At 41.3% G+C, this 21,311-nt stretch overlaps 1 protein-coding gene across 1 annotated transcript in view; it reads right to left on the bottom strand.

Moving 5' to 3' along the window:
* Positions 1–7,570: 7,570 nt before the first annotated feature.
* Positions 7,571–21,311, bottom strand: part of LOC140725422 (ubl carboxyl-terminal hydrolase 18-like) — a 48,788-nt gene continuing 35,047 nt past the window's right edge. Inside the window, exons 12-13 of the mRNA XM_073040862.1 lie at positions 15,676–15,727; positions 7,571–10,134 (exon numbers count right to left, since the gene is read on the bottom strand). Coding sequence (XP_072896963.1) covers positions 15,685–15,727 — 43 coding nt within the window. The 3' untranslated portion in view covers positions 7,571–10,134; positions 15,676–15,684. The remainder of the gene's footprint in view (positions 10,135–15,675; positions 15,728–21,311) is intronic.

Below are 21,311 nucleotides of genomic sequence, written 5' to 3' on the forward strand. Positions count from 1 at the left end.
TGCTAGATTGTGTATTGCATTGAACTGCTGCTGCTAAATTAACAAATTTCACATCACATGCTGATGATAATAAACCTGATTTTGATTCTGATTCTGTTTGGGACCCCACTGGAGAGTAGTCTTTTTGCAGAAAGCCTGGTATAGGGAGCGTGATATCCTGGTCAGATATACTGTTTGGTGTTGACCTCCCTCAAGGACAGCAGAACCATCAAAAGCTCCCACTAGGCCAATCCCATCAGCACCTTCGCCTGGGCCATGCCAAAGGCAAAACAGCCCTTACTTGTTTGCTGAGAACTACCCCTAGGCATATTCATACCTAGAATAAATGCAAGAGATGCTGACACCAAGACAGTCATGGGTCCTGGACCGATGGCCACCTGCAGGGTAACCGTGGGCGCCATGGTAGCGTAGTGTGTTGCTATTACAGCTTGGAGCATTCTGGAGTTTGGAGTTCAATTTCTCCACTGTCTGTACATCCTCCCCGTGGAGTGTGTTGGTTTTACGTGGGTTCTCTGGTTTCCTCCCACAGTCAAAAGATGTATCAAGTAGGTTAAATGGTTATCGTAAACTCTCCTATGATTAGGGTAGGGTTAAATCAGGGTTGTCGGGGTGATGTGGCTCAAATAGCCAGTGCAATACTTCACACTGTATTGCTAAATAGATATTTAAATTAAAAACCTCCTGGGCAGGAAGAAGGGAACTGCCTAAACCTTCCATTGGTGCACCAGGATCCCAGTAGCTGTCATGTTTATCTGGAATGATGGTGTGCATGCAGCACTGGTGTCCACTAACGGCATCCATCGCTGCACATTCACTTTAACCCAATGCACTGCAATGCAAGGCTTCAGGCCGCCCACTGGGAAAAGGCCGCCAGGAACCCTGAGCCCATCGCTACGTGAAAGAGGTGCGAGGGCGCCACCCAACTCCCAACCCCTGCTGCTGCTGCTGAAGGTCCGCCAGTGCCCTTTGTAGGGCCTCCAGTGAGAGATGTAGGGACCCCAGTTGCAAAATGAGGAATCTGGCGAGGGGTCAAATGAACCCTGATCTAATGAGGGCTTCGAAGATAAGCTCCCTCCCATAAGTTCCTTTGCCTGATTTCCCTCCGCAGTATTCCTTCCATACTGCATAAAGAGTGGGAATGGAAACCAACTGATCTGATCCTTTGGGGACCCCTGCTGTAAGCAGTGCTAACATCATCTCCTTATGGGTAACACAGGATTCCCCCACTCGATGTCTGTTTTTCCAAGCTTCAGACCCAGCTACACATACCTTCGGCCAGGTATTCCGAACTTCCAGCAACTGAATGGTTGCATTTTATAGTACCCCTGACTACTGGCCCCAATAGAGGTAATCCTCCTTTTAAGTGGTCTTAACCAAGTGTCCTACTACAGCCAGGGCTAGTTCAGAAGACTCTGGTGGGATATCACTGGCATTGTATAAACCTGTAATTAAAGCCCACTGGCTTTGGTCTCTTCCTCTACTGTGCCCCATTTCCTTGGGGCTTTCAATCCTACTCAAGGGGGGGGGGGGGGCGCTACCTGGCCATGACCATCACTGCCACCTGATCCCATAGTGATTCATTATGCTCGGGGGAGCAGGTGGCATGCTCAGGGCATTATTGACAACACATATTGGGATAACAGACTCCCTAGGGTTCCCATCTTTCTAGAGACACTCACTCCAGTACCCCCCACCCCTCATCCCAAATCCTCAACAACCACATGGCCAGGGACTCTCCTGGCTTCTGCCCATACTTACCAACCCCGCCAGTTCCTTGTCGGGGAACTCTCTGATCTCCGTCGTCTCCTAGGGGCTATTGTACTCCTCCACCCACGTTCCTCATTCTCCTTCTGAACCATGAGGGTCAGAGGGGGGCCATGGGCTTTAGTCCTCTATGCTGGTATGGTCACTGGTCTGGTCTGTACTGTTTCAGATATGTAGAGTGGAAGATGATAATTTCGAGGGATAATCAAAGGACTCTGATCTACTCTCTCTTCCTGTCTTTTGCTTCTCTTCCTTTTTTAAGAGTGAGGTGATTCTCATGATTTTCTAGTCCTCCAGAGCCATTCCAGACTCTAGTGAGAGCCCTAGGGTATAGTCCATCTGGTTTAAATGAATTATCTACCTTCAGACCTTCCAGCTTCCCAAGCACCTTCTCCTTAGTAATAGCAACTTCACATACTTCGGTCCCCTGACATTCTCGAATTTCTGGCATACTGCTGGAGTCTTCCACAGTGAAGACTGATGCAAAATACTTAAGAGTTAATCCACCATTTCTTTGGCCTCCAGTACTAACTCTCCAGCATCACTTTCACCTCTCATTTATTCTTTATATATCAGAAAAAACATTTGGTAATTTTTTATATTATTGGTCAGCTTACTTTCATATTTCACCTTTTATTTCCTTATTGATTTTTTAGTTGCCTTTTGTTTATTTTAAAGCTTCCCAGTCCTCTAGCTTCCTACTATATTTTTGTTATATTGTATGCCCTCTCATTTACATTTATGCTGTCCTTGAGTTCCATTATCGGCCACTTTTGCCTCATCCTCCCTTTAGAATACATCTTCAATGGGATGTATCTATCCCGCACTTTTTGAATTACTCCCAGAAACTCAAGCCATTGCAGTTTTGCCATCATCCATGCTAGTGTCCCCTTCCAATCATCTTTGCCCAGCAGACCTCTCATGCTTCTGTAGCTCATTTGACACCACTGTAATACTGATACATCTGATTTTAGCTTCTCCCTCTCAAACCGCAGGGTCTATTCTATCATGTTATGATCACTGGCTCCTAAGGGTTCTTTTACCTTAAGCTCCTTAAACAAATCTGCTTCACTACACAACACTCAATCCAGAATTGCCTTTTCCCTAGTGGGCTCAACCACAAGCTTCTCTAAAAAAGCTTTCTCACAGGGATTCTACAAATCCCTTCTCCTGGGATTCAGCATCAAGCTAATTTTCTCAGTCTATGTGCATATTGAAATTCCCCCATGACTACTGCAGTATTGCTCTTTTTACATACCTTTTCTATCTTTTGTTGTCATTTGTACTTCACATCCTGATGACAATTTAGAAGCCTGTATATAACTCCCATTAGGGTCTTTTTATCCTTGCAATTTCTTATCTTCCAATCCCATGTCACCTCTTTCTAAGGAACTGTTTTCATTTTTTTTAAACCAACAGAACCACACACCCCTGCTGCCTTCTTGCCTATCATTTTGATATAATGCATATCCCTAGATGTTAAGTGACCTTATTTGATCCATGACTCAGTGAAGCCCACAATGTCATACCTGCCAATCTCTAACTATGCTACAAGATCACCTAGCTTATTTCATATACCACGTGTAATCAATATAATACATTCAGTCCTGTATTCAATTTTGCCCCCCATTACTGGAAGCTAATTTTTTTTTATACCTTTCTAAACTACAATGCCTCCACTTGCATACCAACAGCCCCATCCTCTGCCCTATCAAAGTGATTCCTAACCCCTGCCAAATTAGTTTAAACCATCCCAACAATTCTAGCAAACCTTCCCACAAGGATCTTGGTCCCCCTTGAGTTCAGGTGTACCCCGTCCTTTTTGTACACATCATACCTTCCCCAGATGTGATCCCAATGATTCAGAATTTCGAAACCCTGCCCCCTGTTCCAATTCCTCAGCCATACATTCATCTGCCAATTCATCTTATTCTTACCTCACTTGGCACAAGCAACAATCCAAAGATTACTATTCTTGAAGTCCTGCTTTTCAGCTTCCTATCTAACTCATTATCTCTCTTCAGGACCCCATTACGTTTCATATCTATGTTGTTGGTATCATTATGTACCATGACTTCTGGCTGCTCACCCCCCCCCCCCCTTTAGAAATGCTGTGGATGAGAGCTGATATATCCCTGAACATAGCACCTGTGAGACAACATACCATCCAGACACAGAACCTAGTTATTCAGGGGAACAGCCATTGGCGTACTCTGCACTGGCTGTCTATTTCCTTTCCCGCTCCCGATTGTCACCCTTGCTACCTGCCTCCTGCAACTTAAGGGTCACCCTTAGCTCCGTTCTGTCGCCTCCTCAATCTCTTGTATGAGCCAAAAGTCATCCAGCTGCAGCTCTTGTTCCCTTCCCTGGTTTGCAAGGAGCTGCAGTTGGATGCACCTCTTGCAGATGAAGTTATCGGGGAGAATGGTTCCATGTCTCATACAAAGAAAATACCACCAACTTTGGATCCATTCTCACCACATGAGCTATGCTCTAAAGACAAAGAAGCATTTAAAAATTACTAGAACCTTACCTGAAGCCTTCATCTCTTCTCGATCTAGGCCTCTGAAGCCAACGCCTGACCACTCTAACATTGTTCACTCCCAATAATGGCAGCTCCCATATTGGCCACTCCACTTACACTTTGCTTCTTTTCACTGGCTCAAATAAAACTCACTCCCGACAAGACTTGTTGCTTTTAAAATCACTCCCGTTCATTTATACTCTGAGCTCTTTTTCATAGTAAGAAGCAGAGTCTGTCACAAGGGGGCAATAGTAGCAAACCCAAATGCAAGATACAGACACTAAAGTACTAGGAACAGGACTAGGTTTCTCCAGAAAGCAAGGGGAAATGATGCTGGACATGGACGCAGGCCCTTGGCGAGACAGGGACACCAGGCCTGGGCTAGGACTCAGACTAGGGAAGCGGAACCTCGACGAGGAACTTGGAACTAGGAGCCTGGACTTGGACAGGGACCCGGAACATGGGTCTTGACTCAGGCTCTGAACCCGGATCCAGGCGAGGACTCGGGACTAGGAACAGACTAGACACTAGATAGTACAGTACTGGGAATACAAAGTCTTGACCAGGACTGAACGAGGTTCTAGGCCTTGGACTGGATGAGGGACTCTAGCACAGGGAGAGGAATCTTAAGCACAGGACAAGGAATCTCCAGCACTGGGCTGGGTGAGGCACATGAAGCTCAGACTTGGACTTGAGCACAGTAACACAGAACAAGGACCCCTCCTTGGGAACAGGATTAGGGCCGGGGCTCCCCACAGAGCCAGGACCCCTTCTTGGGAACAGGACCTAGGGCCGGGACTCTTCTTTGACATGGACACTAAACATGGGGACACAAAGAGACAGTTCCAAACTCAACGATAGATAGTTCCTTATCTTGGCACGGCAAGGCTCCAGTCTCACTCCAGCAGTTGACCTTGACGGCGACAGAGGCGAGGTGGCAGGCGAAGGTAACAGACGAAGATTACAGATGAAGGTTAGTGCCGAAGTAACTGCCAGGGATTCACGGGGGGGGGGGGGGGGGGAGAAAGAGAGAACAGTCCAGTGACCAATCCCTGGTTTGCAGAGGAATTCATGTGCCAGCCCAAAATGAGATTCAGGTGCCTCCACGAAACTGGGGAAAACCGGAAAACCTGCAATAAGTATCGATGGACCGGACCGTGAAGGGGAATGCGGACTTCACAGACCAGACCACAACAGAGACAACACTATACATGAATAGGAACATACTTCATTTCAGCCAAAGCTTTCAATTTATAAATTGTCATTTAATTAAACATTTTCTAAGGAATGCCCGCACGGGCTTGGAGCTTGTGCTTTGCCTAAATTCCTAGCCTCCCAATGATTATGAAAGATTTAAAGCATTTTTAAAATGTAATATTTACCAAATGATAGACTGCATCGAGGTCCTTGGACAAGACAATGTAATTTCAGGCTCAGCATGCATATTATTTACCCCTTACGTAAGAAGTTGTTTCTCCAAATTTTCGACGAGTACAGTTTATTTAACCATTTCATAGAGAAAGATAATCAAGTGATGCTGCAGAAACATGTCATAGAAGGCTTACTTACTCCAGCCTCTAGATATTACAGATTAAGCATTCTGAAAAGGATTGTATGCTTAGCAGCCAGGATAAGCAAACTTCCCTTTTGCTCTTCCAAAGTCAAAATATTGTATCTCCTAGAAGTCAGAAATAAAACAGAGAATACTGGAAATATTCTTGAGCAGATCAGGAACGATCTGTGAAGGAAGAGATTTAACATTTCAGGTCATTGACCATCAGAACTGAGATTACTTATAGACGTAAAACAAGATTTAAGATGGAAAGGGAAGGGAGACGGATATCAGAAAGATTTAAATGGTAAGTAGTGGTGCCAGGTGAAAGGAGAATGTGTAGCAAAATGCATGTTTGGCAGAACTACAATCAGTGAAGAAATATGTGAAACTACCAAAAGAAATGAAAAAATCTGATGTAAAGTGGGATATGAAGGCTGGAACGGCTGATTATCTGAAGTTTCTAAAGCCAGATTGCTGTAATGTGCTTAAACAGAAGTCCCATTCTTCAAGTTCACTTTGGCCTTCATTGGAACAGTATAAAAGGCTGAATGCACAGAGATCAGAGTGAGAGAGAGGGGGGTGGTGTTTAGTTTCACACTTACAGACTGAACAGGGGTGTTCTGGACCACATCATCATCTGAGATTGAATTCTTCATTGAAGCTGACAGCAGAATGAACAGCAAATACTGTACACAAAATTGAAGGCTGTACAAGTAAATCGCTGCTCCTCCTGGAAAGACTGTTTGTGTCTCTGGATGGCGTGAAGAGAGGAAGTGAAAGGGCAGATATTGCGTGTCCTGAAGTTAAGTGAGAAGATGCTCTGGGAAGGAGAAATGAGAGCTCATCGCAGAAATGCTCCCTTCAGATGCCAAGAGAGGAAGAGATGGAATGATCTAACAGTAGACGGCATACATTGAAGATACTTTATAGGATCTGGAAAAATGACAATTGGCAAAATCCAGTCGTTGATGCAGGAGTGAGAAAGATTGAAAGCAGACATGTGAATTGGAACACCTTGGCCTGTCAGCTATGGTGGGAAGGAGTCTTGGTCGAGGAAGAACCTGGCACCTTAACAATAGACTTTACGTTTTTCTTGTAGGCATCAAGGCTTAACAGCGTCAAAATCTAATCCAATCAAGTACTCCTTCAGATCTTTTGAAATCTTCATGTTCCTTGACACCATTTTCATTCTGAACAATCTCTCGTTAGCAGAACCTCAGCTTCATCCTTCTCCATCCCTGTGAATTCTAAGCCCAGTATAATTTGAGTTGTTCTTCTGGTACTTTTACTTGGGTGCCCAATTCTTCAGACAGTAGTCTTCCTCCATCATGGACCCCACTTATTCTCTCCATCTTCTTTTACAAGATCAGCCTTGTAAAATATTCTTAACACTAATATTTATGTAACTGTGTGAGTATTAGGAAGAAAAGATATTAAGAACATTATTTAATAGTCCCACAACTATTTTTTACTCTCCTTTCTAATTTTGTACTGACAGCAAAGTTGGATTGGTTGCATTGGAATCCTTTCAGAGAATACAGGTATATAAATTGTAAACGACTGAAACACAGAAGTGATCACAAATCATCCCAATGATGACCGATTTCTAACCAGAAAATAAACCATTTATCTGAAGCATCTGTTTTCTGTCAATTAATCAATATTCCAGCCATGCTATGCTTAGCTACACTTAATTAAGCTTAACTTTAACATTAAAATAGTGTGCCATTGTAAAAAATGTCCAGAGTTCGCCAATATTTTTTCTGCAAATGTTGGATTTTTCCACAAAAATCTACAGACTTGTTTGCATTAGAATCATTATCAGCAAAGGAAAGTTTATCATGTAGAATATTGACATCATCCAATGTTATCAAATTATTGAAATGAATTGTATTATTTTCAATTTCTGTTTACAAATGAAATATATACAGCCAATATCACTCCCATAAGAATTTGCATTCCACCAGTAAAACAAGGCATTCTGTATGTTGACTGTGTATTCTCATATAATATTGAATTAAAAAATAGAAATCTACAGGATTATTGCCTGGGGTGCCATGAGTTTAACAGCAATTTCAGTTAAACAATAGTACTATATTGTGAAAGCCGTAAGCAATGTTGACATTTTCCTTAACCCAGTCTCTCTCTCCCACAACCCTCCAAGACTGTTTGGCATAAACAAGGTGCAATTGGTCAGGTTTCCATGTCAACCCAGTGTTCAAGCTAAGCCATAAGCTTTGTACAAATTAATCATAGGCTAAGGTGATATGACAATTAAGAATAAATACTTCATTTTTAGAAAGAATGTTTGTAAGAAATAATCCAATTTAAAGTTTACTCTCAGAGAAAATATTCTACTTTCTACAGAGATTGAAAATCAGTATTCAAGTCCATCACGACAAAAACAGAAGTAACTTATCAATTGTTAAATTGATTAAAATTTCTCCAAATGCAAGTACAAAATGTAACAACTGATTTACTGAAGACTAATAAACTCAGTCATTATTATTTTAGAAGTTATTTATTTTACATATTCTGATATGAAGTCTCTTGTAATTAGTATATAAAAATACAAAATCAATTCAGTCCTTTAATATAGTTTTTCAATCTTTCTCAAATATAACTAAAACAAAAATTTTGCTTTTAGTATTGAGGTTCAAGCTCAACATGAAATCCAAACAACAGTCATCACCCAAAAGTCTGTTCATTAATCATGTGCTGACATATGAATATTATTGTGGTAGAATATAATAAACAAGTACTGTATCACTGCCCACACGTGTAATGCCTTTTTCTTTGTCTGAGCCGGTAATTAATGAGAGAGGCTTCGGATAAAAAGATCTGAAGATGTTGTGTGATGAGAATTCACACTGAGCTGCAGCAGGGTCAGTCGCGTCTCCAGCTGGGAGTGATTGGAAATCAAGTTCTGCTCCCAGAATTAGCGTGGCACATGTGCACGTGCTTGTGCCACCTACCGATCCTCCTCCTGCTTCAGTCCTCGCTACCTTTCTATCACTGTCCCAGTTGCCCCCCCTTTACTCCATCCCTTCCTTATTCCATTTGATTGCCCTACTCTTCAGTATTCCTCTCCACCACCTCAACATCCACTGCCACTCATTCTCTTTGCAGCTGTTCCTATTGCCAGTTACTCTCCCCAGCTGCTTTCATGAATCCTTTCCAAAATCTGGAACTGAATTAGGTTTTACCACCCTTTCTGACCACTTGAGTTTCAAATCAAAATCTCCTGAATGCTGCAGTAACATTGCCCTCCGGTGCCAGACCTGTGTTTACCTGTACTGCAACCAAGTTTTACAGTATGATCTGTGTTTTCCCACTATTCAGAGTAGTGTTAAGGAAAAATACTGCATTTTCCTGTATCGTATCCATTATACTGTGTAAGATCTATGTTGTTCAGCAGCGAAAGATCTAAACTTACCAGTCTTATAACCATAACACGATGATCAACTGATCAGTAACATTGTTCCCCAATATTAAATGGTGGCCCACCTATTCCAACCAATACTGTAATTCCAGTTTTATACAGTGACAGACCCATGCCCACTGGTACTACACACCTTCATCTACAACTGCAGTTGGACTGATCTGGTACTCTCCCTGGTCCTAAAACAGGTAACTGATCCCTGGTCTTTGCCAACACCATTGGATTTCTAGCCTGTTAGAATCAAACAGACTGTGTCCAATAACATCAGAGTTTACTCCTTTTTAGTATAGGCTTGTCTGTTTCTGGGAACTGTTGACAAGCTTACAGCTGGAGCTGATAGTCTGGTTGACAGAAGTAGACCTTGTCAGGCTGTGGTGACTAAAATTTTTCCCAGGCTAGACAGTCTTACTGCACAGACTGCTGTTGTGTATTTTGGCTACAACAGCAGACCAGGATGCTTGCAAAATTAGAATTTAATAATTGGAATGGTGGAAGTCTGTCAAATCAGATATTTCTTTTTTTCCTGTAGCTTCTAATGGTTCCAACAAATTCAGAACAGGCCTGGAGAATCCAATTAGAAAATTCTGCTCTGCAGATACTTATTTTAGATCAATTTTAACTTATAATAGATTTAAATTAACTGGCCTAAGAGCATAGGATGCCATTTTACTAAAAATCAAAGCCATTGAAGATCACTGCAGACAACCCGCTAATGCCCAATTTAAATTTATGAAGCATTTCATTTAAATCTTTAAACAAATATAGGAAAGATAGTCAACAAGTAATGAGATACGAGATTCTGCAATATCTTCTTGACAGTTATATTCCTTCAGGTCTGCCGTGCTGTAGCTGCAATCAAATCAGCATGATTTGCATTATAAAAAAGGAAAATAAATTTAGAATAAACTTGGAAAATTCAGAAGTTATGACACAAATATTTATACTATATATTAAAATATGCCATGTATATCTAAAACCAATGTAGATGCAGCTGTTATAAATTATTTTGACAATTTGAAGATTTAACGGTGCTTTTGTATTATTTCAGTTTGGCACAATCTGAGAGTTAAGAGTTTATTAACATTAGTAAGTTTGAATTTTCAATAAGGAAAATCAATAAAATGCAGACATTTCTCTTAAAAGACCATAAGATATAGGAGCAGAATTAGGCCATCTGGCCTACTGAGCCAGCTCTGCCATTTCATCATGGCTGATCCAATTCTCTTCTCAGCCTCATCTCTCAACTTTTTCCCTGTATCCCTTCATGCCCTGACCAATCAAGAATCTATCAATCTCTGCATTAAATATACATAAAAGACTTGGCCACAGTTGCCCATGGCAAAGAATTTCAGAGATTCACCACTCTCTGGCTAAATAAATTCCTCCTCATCTCTGTTCTAAAAGGATGTCTCTATATTCTGAGGTTGTGTCCTTCGGTCTTATACTCTACCATAGGAAACATCCTCTTCACATCCACTCTATCAAGACCTATTACTATTTGATAGGTTTCAATGAGGTCACCCCTCATTCCGCTGAATTCTAGTGAATACAGGCCCAGAACCATCAAACACTCTTCATATGACAAGACACTCAAAACTGGAATCATTTTCACAAACCCCCATTGACCCCTCTCCAGTTTCAGCACATTCTTTCTAAAATAAGGAGCCCAAACCTGCTCACAATACTTCAAGTAAGGCCTTACCAGTGCTTTATAAAATCTCAATATTACATCCTTGCTTTTATACTCTAGTGAAATGAATGCTAACATTGCATTTGCCTTCCTCACCACAGACTCAACCTGAAAACTAACCTTTAGAGAATCCTGCACAAGGACTCCCAAGTCCCCCTGTGCCTCAGTTTTTTTGTATTTTATCTTCATTCAGAACACTTTCATTTTTTCTGCCAAAGTGCATGACCAAACCCTTCACAAGTGTATTCCATCAGCTACTTCTTTGCCCACTCTCCTAATCAGTCCAAGTCCTTCTGTAGCCTCTCTACTTCCTCAGAACTACCTGCCCCTCCTCCTGTCTTTATATCATCTGCAAACTTTGCAACAAACCCCTCAATTCCATCATTCAAATCATTGACATATAATGTAAAAAAATCAGTCCTAACACAGAATGACCCCTGTGAAACACCACAAGTCACCAGCAGCCAACCAGAAAAAGTTGCATTTATTCCCACTCTTTATTGCTTGCCAATCAGCCACTGATTTGTCCATGCTAGGATCTTTCCTGCTTGTTATTTCGTCAAAGAATTCCAACAGATCTGTCAGACAAGATGTTCCCTTGAAGAAACCATGTGCCTCCAGTTACCGAGAGACCGCATCCTTAATAATCAACTTCAACATCTTCCAACCACTGAGCTCAGACTAACTGGCCTATTGTTTCCTTTCTTCTGCCTCTCCCCCTTCTTCAAGAGTGAAGTGATATTTACAATTTTCCAGTCTTCTGGAACTGTTCTAGAACCTGGTGATTCTGAGGCAAAATTCAGTTTGCCAGTTCATCCGCCATTTTCTTCAGCATCATTTTCCAGTGGTCTGATATCCACTCTCACTTCTTGCTTATACTTTATATATTTGAAGAAACTTTGGGTATCTTCTTTAATATTATTGACTTGCTTACTTTCATATTCCATCTTTACCTTCTTAATGACCTTTTAAAATTGCCTTCTGTTGGTTTTAAAAGCTTCCAAATCCTCTAACTTCCCACTAATTTTTGTCCATTATATGCCCTCTCTTTGGCTTTTATGTTGGCTTTGACTTCTTTTGTTAGCCACAGTTGTGTCATCTTTCTCTTTGAGATGTATATATCCTGTACCTTCCAAATTGTTCCAGAAATACCAGCTATTGTTGCTCTACCATCACCCCTGCCAGTGTTGTTTTCCAATTAATTCTGGCCACCTCCTCTCTCAGGTCTCTGTAATTCCCTTTACTTCACTGGAGTACTGACACAGCTGACTTCAGCTTCTCCTTCTCACATTTCCGGGTGAATTCAATCATATTATAATCACTTTCCCTCAAGTCCTTTTACTTTAAGCTCTCTAATCAATAAGTGTTCATGGCACAACACCCAAAGCAGAAAAGCTGATCTCCTAGTGGGATAACCATGAGCTGTTCTAAAAGCTATCTTCTCGTAGGCTTTCTAGAAATTCTCCCTCTTGGAACCGAGCACCAACCTGATTTTCCCAATCTACCTGCATATTGAAATCCACCATGACTATTGTAACATTGCCCTTTTGACATGTATTGCAGACCATATCCTTACTACTGCTTGGGGATCTGTATATAATTCCCATCAGGGTCTTTTTATCCTTGCAGTTCCTTAGCTCTATCTACATTGATTCAACACCTGCTAACCTATGTCACTTCTTTTTAAGATTTGATTTCATTTTTTAAACCATCAGAGCAATGCCACCACCTCTGCCTTCCTGCCTGTCCTTACAATCCAATATGTGACCTTGTGCATTAAGCTCCCACCTATCAGCCATGATTAAATGATGCCTATCACATCATACATGTCAGTCTGTAACTTTGCTACATCTACCTTATTCTATATACCACACACATTCAAATACACCTTCAGCCCTGTATTCACCCATTTTAATTTTGTCCTCTTTTACGTTGCAACTCATCTTATTGACTGCAATTTTACCCTATCAACAGCCTCTCCTTACTAGACATTTCCTCTATTTGTAAACCAGCTACCTCATCTTTAGTACTATCATCCACCTTTCCTACAATACTTCCTGCACTGAAACGTACGTTGCTCAGGACACCAGTCACACCATGCTCAACCTTTTGATTCCCAACTTTGTCTGAGGTCTTATCAACATCTGTCCACAACCTCTCCACTAACTGTTCTGACACTCCGGGTTCTATTCCTCTGCAACTCTCGTTTAAACACCACTGTGCAGAATTAACAATCCTTCCTGCGCAGATATTAGCCCCCTCCAGTTCAGGTGCAAACTGTCCCTTCGGTACAGGTTGCACCTTCCCTGGAAGGGAGCTCAATGATCCAAAAATCTACACCAGCTCCTTAGCCACATTTTTAAACTGTATAATCTTCCTAGCACATGGCATCTAACTCCCTGAACCTTCTATGCAGAACCTTGTCACTCGCCCTACCCGTGTCATTGGTACCTACATGGACCACAACCTCAGCTGTTCACCCTCGCACTTAACAATGCCGAGGCCTCGATCCAAAATATCTGAGACCCTGGCACCTGGGAGGCAACATACCATCCAGGAATCTCGTGCTCACCCACAGGCCTCCTGTCTGTTCCCCTAAGTAATAAAACCCTATCGCCACAGTGAGCATCTTCTTCCCCCTTCCCTTCTGAGTCACAGAGACAGATTTAATGCCAGAGACCTGACCACTGTGACTTTTCTCTGTTAGGTCAACACCTCCCCCCCCACCCAACAGTATTTAAAATGATATACCTGTTGTCGAGGGGGATGGCCACAGGGGTACTCTGCACTGGCTCCTTAACCCCTTTCCCCTTCCTGGCTGTCACACAGTCTCTTGTGTGCTACACTTTGGGTCTAACTATCTCTCTATATGTCCTATCTGTCACCCCTTCAGCCAGCCGAATGATCCACAGTTCATCCAGTTCCAGCCCCACCTCCTTAACGTAGATTGTTAGAAGCTGCAGCTGGATGCACTTCTCACAGTTGTAGTCATCAGAGACCCTGGAGGTCTCCCTGCCTTCCCACATCCTGCAAGAAGAACATTCCACTACCGTGCCTAGCGTCTCTACTGTTCTAACTGCACAGATATAAAGGGAAGGAAAAATTTAAGCTAGAGCTTTTCTTACTTTTTGCTTTCTCTGAATGAAGCCTCTCTTTGCTGAAGTCGAGCTAAAGCCTCAAGATCATCACTTTGATAGTGTCCACTCAGACGACAGCCTTTGCACTTGCCTTTGCCTATCTTTAATTTGCTCTTGTTAAAGAATCACAAACGTGGATTGGTCGCAGGTTAATGTTTATTAATCGACCGCAACCCACTCATTGCTGTCTTTTCTAATCGGGCAGTGGGCCTGATTGAAATCCCTTCCTCTCAATCTTCCAATGTCCAGATTGGTCCAGATGACAGTGGATAAGAGTCAATGTCTTTGTGGTGTAATGGCAGTCTAAGATGCTGAACTGGAAGCAAATTTAGCATGCTGATGTTTAGGTTAATTTAATTTCTCAACTGTCCCATTATAGGTAGATTGTTGGCTTATTTGGTTGTTCTTGTTCAGAGCATGGCCTTTTTGCAGTGTTGTTTTACATTTAATATTCAGCATTTTACAGTAACATAATTTGTATATTGATGCCAGAATTGAATTACATTCTAATCAAACAGTTCCACAAGACGATCTATCATTCTGCAAACCTTACCTTTATTTTAAGATAGTGGCAATATCTTTTGTAAGTAACTTGCAAGAATAACTAAATCTGTGAAGAAGTATTTAACTCAAAACAGGAGCTGTCAACCAGAACTCCTTATTTGTGCATTCCTTTCTCCTTTTCATCTCACTATTCTCCCTACCTCTTTACAACAGAGATCAAATCTCAATCCAGCAATGATCCCCATCAAAATTCTAACAGATACACTGTAGGTTAACGCAAGTATCTTTAGAAGTCTGCTATGGAAAAATTAATTGTGCAAAAATCAAATACAGTATAACAATTAGCTTTATTCTCATTAGCAACTGCTGTATAACTAAAAGATGAAAACATTATTTCTAAATTCACATGATCTAATACCCTATATATCATATCTCTTATAAGACCAACTTTAGCCTAAACCATAAGAGTGGTTATGGTCAGATACTCATCAAACCAACTGCTTTGATCTTTAGCTCCAGATGTGTTAGATTGTATTTTTATTATTTCTTTGCAGGATTGGGACTTCACTGCATTTTTTTGTCGAAATTGCTCTCAAAAGAAGAGCTTATTAGGGGCCAATCAGTTTGGTGAATGAGGAGTCCAATACTGGGAAGATTTGGTAAAGATGCAAGATTTCTTTTTTGACAGAAAACTAATGAACTTGATAAATTTTATGTCAATCCAATCCTCAGTACTGAGAATAGCTTTAAAATAAAAATTCTGATCTAAATGACTAATGGAATTTAAATTCTCTATCTACCAGGACGCTATCAGAGGTCATATTTAGGGATCCACAAGAATCAATAAGGATGCTACTATGCCCCTTGCTTTCATGAATTTCATTTGTTTTTTATATTGTAAGCAGAAGAATCACATTATACTATATGTACACTAAAATGAGATTGAAGTGGTTAATAACAATGGAAAGATCCTTTATTTAAGCAAGATCATTGCCTGAATCTCTTTTCAAGTAAGGAAATATATTGTATATTTTCTTAAGCAATGAATGACTTACGTACCTAAGGTAATCACTCCATTGCACGGTAAAATAGAAGATAAGCTGTTCCACCCCTTTGTAGAATGCAAAACAATAAAGTTAGATAGTTCAAGGAAACACACATACATCCTTGCATTAATAACCATTGCATCAGGATTGCGATGTTTGATCTAAATCTAGGATAGGATATTCTGTTGGTGGTAGCATGGAACTTGCTTGTAACTTTGTCCATTGCTTGGAAACAGAGGATGGCAATGGTGTTTCGCATTGAAAAGTGAGACCTTGTTACATATGTGTTTCAAATTTGTCAATAACCCATTGTGGACTAGATTCTAAATGTTAAACTTGGCACCAAATCCTGCATGCCCATTTCAAATTTGGGAAAGCCAAGTATTTGATTGATCCAAATGAAACTCATAAACCCAAGACATCAACATTGTTTCCATCTCCCTAAGTGCTGCCCGACCTGCTGAGTATCTTAAGCATTTGCTGTTTTTAATTTCAGATTTTTTTTTTTGCTTTTCAGATACAGTATTTGACAAAATTAATCCAAAAATTAGTTCTGGACTTTCAAGATTCAAAAATAATTTTCACTCCAGGGTGAAACAGGCAAGTTTGCAAAGACTAATAATTTCAATTATACTGAACAGTTTTGTATTCACTCTTGGAATGCAGACAATGCTGTCAAGACCACTATTTATTTAATGGATATTATCAATTCTCCTTGGGGAACCACCTTCTTGAACTGCTGCAATGCATCTGTGATAAATAATGTCCGTTTTTCAACTTCTATACATAGCAATGTTTATTCTATATTGTACTATTTTGGTGCATATTTTTGGCAGAGGATAAACTTAAAATACCCATTATTCGATTCACAGTAAGCAGACAGCAGAGTAAATCGCTGTTTATCAGGAGAAAACCCAGATAGATTGTCTTTTAACGACTTGGAACAAAAGCCGCACGACTGCGCAGGCGTGTGACCTCAGAGAGCGGAAGGTTTAAAAAGAACACCGCCATATCCAGTGGGCAGTGGAGTGAGAGGGTGCAGAGTGATAGGCCTTTGGCTCAACGGGCTTAGGCGGAAACGGGAAGAGGCTTTCTGCAACCGTTGAGTCTTATAGTAAAGGGGTAAGTTTATTTATTGAGTAATAACAGTAGCATTAGAGGTATGCATCTAGGATTAGTGTTGTGCTTGGAGTGCCAGATGTGGGGCCCCTGGGAGACTCCCAGCCTCCTCAAGGATTACATCTGCACCAGGTGCATTGAGATGAGGCTCCTTAAGGACCGTGTTCGGGATCTGGAGCTGCAACTTGATGATCTTCAGCTAATTAGGGAAAGTGAGGAGGTGACTGATAATATCTATAGAGAGATAGTAGACAGCACCTCTGTGACAGTCCCCCCCCAGAAATCGATATATCGTTTTAGACACTGTTGGAGACGTTGACCTGACAGAGGAAGACCACAGTGAACGGGACTCTGGCACTCTGCCCAGTGCCGTGATCAAGAGAGCAAGGAGAAGTGCAGTAGTTATAGGGGATTCCATAGTGAGGGGAACAGACAAAAGATTCTGCGAGCCAGACAAGGATACCCGAATGGTGTGTTGCCTCCCTGGTGCTAGGGTACGGGATATCTTGGATCAGGTCCAGAGTATTCTGAGGAGAGAGGGCGAGCAGCCAGAAGTCTTGGTACATGTTGGTACCAATGACATAGACAGCAAAAAGAGAGAGGAGGTCCTGATGGAAGATTACTGGGAACTAGGAAGAAAATTCAAAAGCTGGACCTCCAGAGTAATAATCTCAGGATTTCTGCCTGAGCCATGCGCTAATGAAGGTAAGAATAGCAGAATTCAGCAGATGAACATGTGGCTAAGTAACTGGTGCAGTGGGCAGGGCTTCAAGTTCTTGGATCATTGGGGGAGATCACTGGGAGATTTTGGGGGAAGGTTTGACTTATACAAAAATGATGGGTTACACCTGAACTCAAAGTGTATTAATATCCTGGTGGGATTGTTTAATATAACTGTTAGGGAGGGTTTAAACTAAGTTGGCAGGGTGAAGGAAAACAGGGTGTTAGGGTCAAGGAAGAGGAAAAATGAAATGTCAAAGATACCATGCAGCAAAGATGGGAAGAAGGACAGGCAGGTGAATAGACAGGGTAATTTGCTGTGCGATAGAAATATAGTAAAATTGGTAACAGATACTGATCTAAATGTACTATACCTAAATGCCCGCAGCATTAGAAATAAAGTGGATGACCTTGTTGTACAGCTACAGGTTAAAAGATATGACTTAGTGGCCATCACTGAGTCATGGCTAAATGATGGATCTGATTGGGAGCTGAATGTCCAAGGATACACAGTGTATAGGAAAGATAGGAGGGTAGGTAAAGGGGGTGGCGTGGCCCTGATGGTAAGCAATGATATCAAATCACTAGAAAGAAGGGACATAGGATCAGAAGAGGTAGAATCCTTATCAGTCAAGTTAAGAAATGGCAAGGGTAAAAAGACACTAATAGTAGTTACATACAGGCCTCCAAACAGCAGCCGGGATGTGGACTACAAGTTACAGCTGGAAATAGAAAAAGCATGTCAGAAAGATAATGTCAAGATAATTATGGGAGATTTTAATATGAAAGTGGATTGGGAAAGTCAGGAAGGTACTGGATCTCAGGAGAGGGAGTTTGTAGAATGCCTACGGGATGGTTTCTGGAGCAGCTTGTCCATAAGCCCCGTGGGAATCGGCTGTTTTGGATTGGGTGCTGTGTAATGAACTTGAGGCGATTAGGGAGCTAGAGGTAATGGGACCCCTTGGAAGTAGTGATCATAATATGATCAAGTTCAGTTTCAAATTTGAAAAGGAGAAGCTGGTATCAGGTGTATCAATATTTCAGTGGAACAAAGGAAATTACAGTGATATGAGGGAGGAACTGGCCCAACTTGATTAGAAAAGTAAGCTAGATGGAGGGACAGTAGAGCAGAATAGGATGAAATTCCTACAAGAAATAAGGAGAGTGCAGGAAAAATATATTCCAAAAAAAAAGAAAATCATGAATGGAAAAATGGCACAAATGTAGCTAACGAGACAGGTTAAGGCTAAAATAAAAGCAAAAAAGACAGTGTACAAGGAAGCAAAAATTAGTGGGAAAACTGAGGACTGGACGACTTCTAAAAATTTACAGAAGGAAACTAAGAAAGTCATTAGGAAAGAAAAGATGAATTATGAAAGGAAGTTGGCAATTAACATAAAAAAGGATACTAAGAGTGTTTAAAAAATATATTAAGAGCAAAACAGTGACAGGGGTAGATATAGTACCGATTGACTGGAGAAATTATAATGGGTAACAAAGAGATGGCAGAGGAACTAAATGAGTATTTTGCATCAGTCTTCACAGTGGAAGGCATTAGCAACGTACCTGATAGCCAGAGGTCTCAGGGAATAGAATTAGGTACAGTCAAGATTACTAGAGAGAAAGTGCTTGGGAAGCTAAACGGTCTAAAGACAGATAAGTCTCCCGGACCGGATCAGGTGCACCCACTGATTCTGAAGGAGGTGGCTTTGGAGATTGTGGGGGCATTGGAAATGATCTTCCAAGAATCAACAGACTCTGGCATGGTTCCAGAGGACTGGAAGGTTGCAAATGTAGTTCCGCTGTTTAAGAAAGGAGGGAGGCAGCAAAAAGAAAATTACAGACCTATTAGTCTGACATCGGTAGTTGGAAAATTATTGGAGTCGATCCTTAAAGACGAGGTTATGAAATACCTCCAGGTGCATGACAAGATAGGCCCAAGCCAGCATGGTTTCATGAAGGGAAGATCCTGCCTCATCAACCTATTGGAACTTTTTGAGGTCATCTCAAATAAGACTGACAAGGGAGAGGCTGTGGATGTTGTGTATTCGGATTTTCAAAAGGCCTTTGATAAGGTGCCACATAAGAGGCTGCTTAATAAGATGAGAGCCCATGGAATTACAGGCAAGATATTGGAATGGGTGGAGCATTGGCTGATAGGCAGAAAGCAAAGGGTGGGAATAAAGGGATCCTATTCTGGTTGGTTGCTGGTTACTAGTGGTGTTCCGCAAGGGTCGGTGTTGGGGCCACTTCTTTTTACACTGTATATTGATGATTTAGATTATGGCTTAAATGGTTTTGTGGCTAAGTTTGCGGATGACACCAAGATAGGTGGAGGAGCAGGAAGTTTTGAAGAAACAGAAAGGTTACAGACAGACTTGGTCAGTTTAGGAGAGTGGGCAAAGAAATTAGATACCATGTTGAGAAATGTACAGTTGTACATTTTGGAAGGAGAAATAATCGGGCAGATTATTATTTAGGGAGAAAATTTAAAAATCGGAAGTGCAAAGGGTCTTGGGGGTCCTCGTGCAGGATACCCTAAAGGTTAACCACCAGGTTGGATCGGCAGTAAGGAAAGCGAATGCTATGTTGGCATTCATTGCAAGAGTTATAGTGTACAAGAGTAAGGAGGTGTTGGCTCTATGGGGCACTGGTGAGACCTCATTTGGAATACTGTGTGCAGCTTTGGGCCCCCTATCTTAGAAGGGATGTACTGATGTTGGAGAGAGTTCAGAGAAGATTCACGAGGATGATTCCTGGAATGAAGGGACTAACATATGAGGAGCGTCTGTTGGCTCTTGGACTGTATTCATTAGAGTATAGAAGAATGAGAGGGGATTTAATAGAAACATTTCGAATGTTGAAAGGGTTGGACAGAGTAGATGTGGAAAGGTTGTTTACCTTGGTGGGTGAGTCCAGGACAAGAGGCCACAGTCTTAGAACTAGAGGGTACCCACTTAAAACAGAGATGAGGAGAATTTCTTTTAGCCAGAGGGTCGTGGATTTATGGAATTCATTGCCACATGCAGCTGTGGAGGCCCAATCTTTGAGGGTGTTTAAGGAGGAGATTGATAGGTATCTTATTAGTCAGGGTATCAAGGGATATGGGGAAAAAGCCGGAAATTGGAACCAGATGGGAGGATAGCTTAGCTCATGGTGGAGTGGCAGAGCAGACTCGATGGGCCAAATGGCCTACTTCTGCTCCTTTGTCTTGTGTGATCTTGTGATTATGTTAAAATGTGAAGTTTTACATTAATATGTTCAGTATAAACAAAAAGTGATGCAAATATTCAGAAATTCAGACAACATATTTTAGAGTAAATAATTGAGCCAATATTAGAAATGAAACAATTTTTCAGATGCAGGAGAAATAGTGAGGGGGGGGGGGGGGGTGAAGGCAAAGATAATACAAAAGCTTTGTATTAGAGATAAAATGACAAAAGAGGTGAAAGAAGATGGAAATGTGACCGGGTAAAGAAATAAAAGTTGGCCAGCAGGAGTACAGCTGCATCAAAAAAGTTTAGTTTATCATGACTGCCTGGCCTGCTGAATATTTCCAACAGCCACAGTATATTAATTTAGTTTTAAATACAATACACCTTCTAAAGCTTTTCTCTGGAAAAAAAATGTTAAAACAATGATAAAACCGTAAAATTTGTAACAGAAAGAAACCATTTTGCTCTACTCTGCCATTTAATCATGGCTGATTTCGTTTTTAAAATCCCATTCTCCTGCCTTCTTCCCATAACTTTTGACCCATTTACTAGTTAAGAACTTATTAATCTCTGCTTTAAATACATCCACTGACTT

This window comes from Hemitrygon akajei, chromosome 3 (assembly GCF_048418815.1).
Source record: "Hemitrygon akajei chromosome 3, sHemAka1.3, whole genome shotgun sequence".
Lineage (NCBI taxonomy): Eukaryota > Metazoa > Chordata > Chondrichthyes > Myliobatiformes > Dasyatidae > Hemitrygon > Hemitrygon akajei.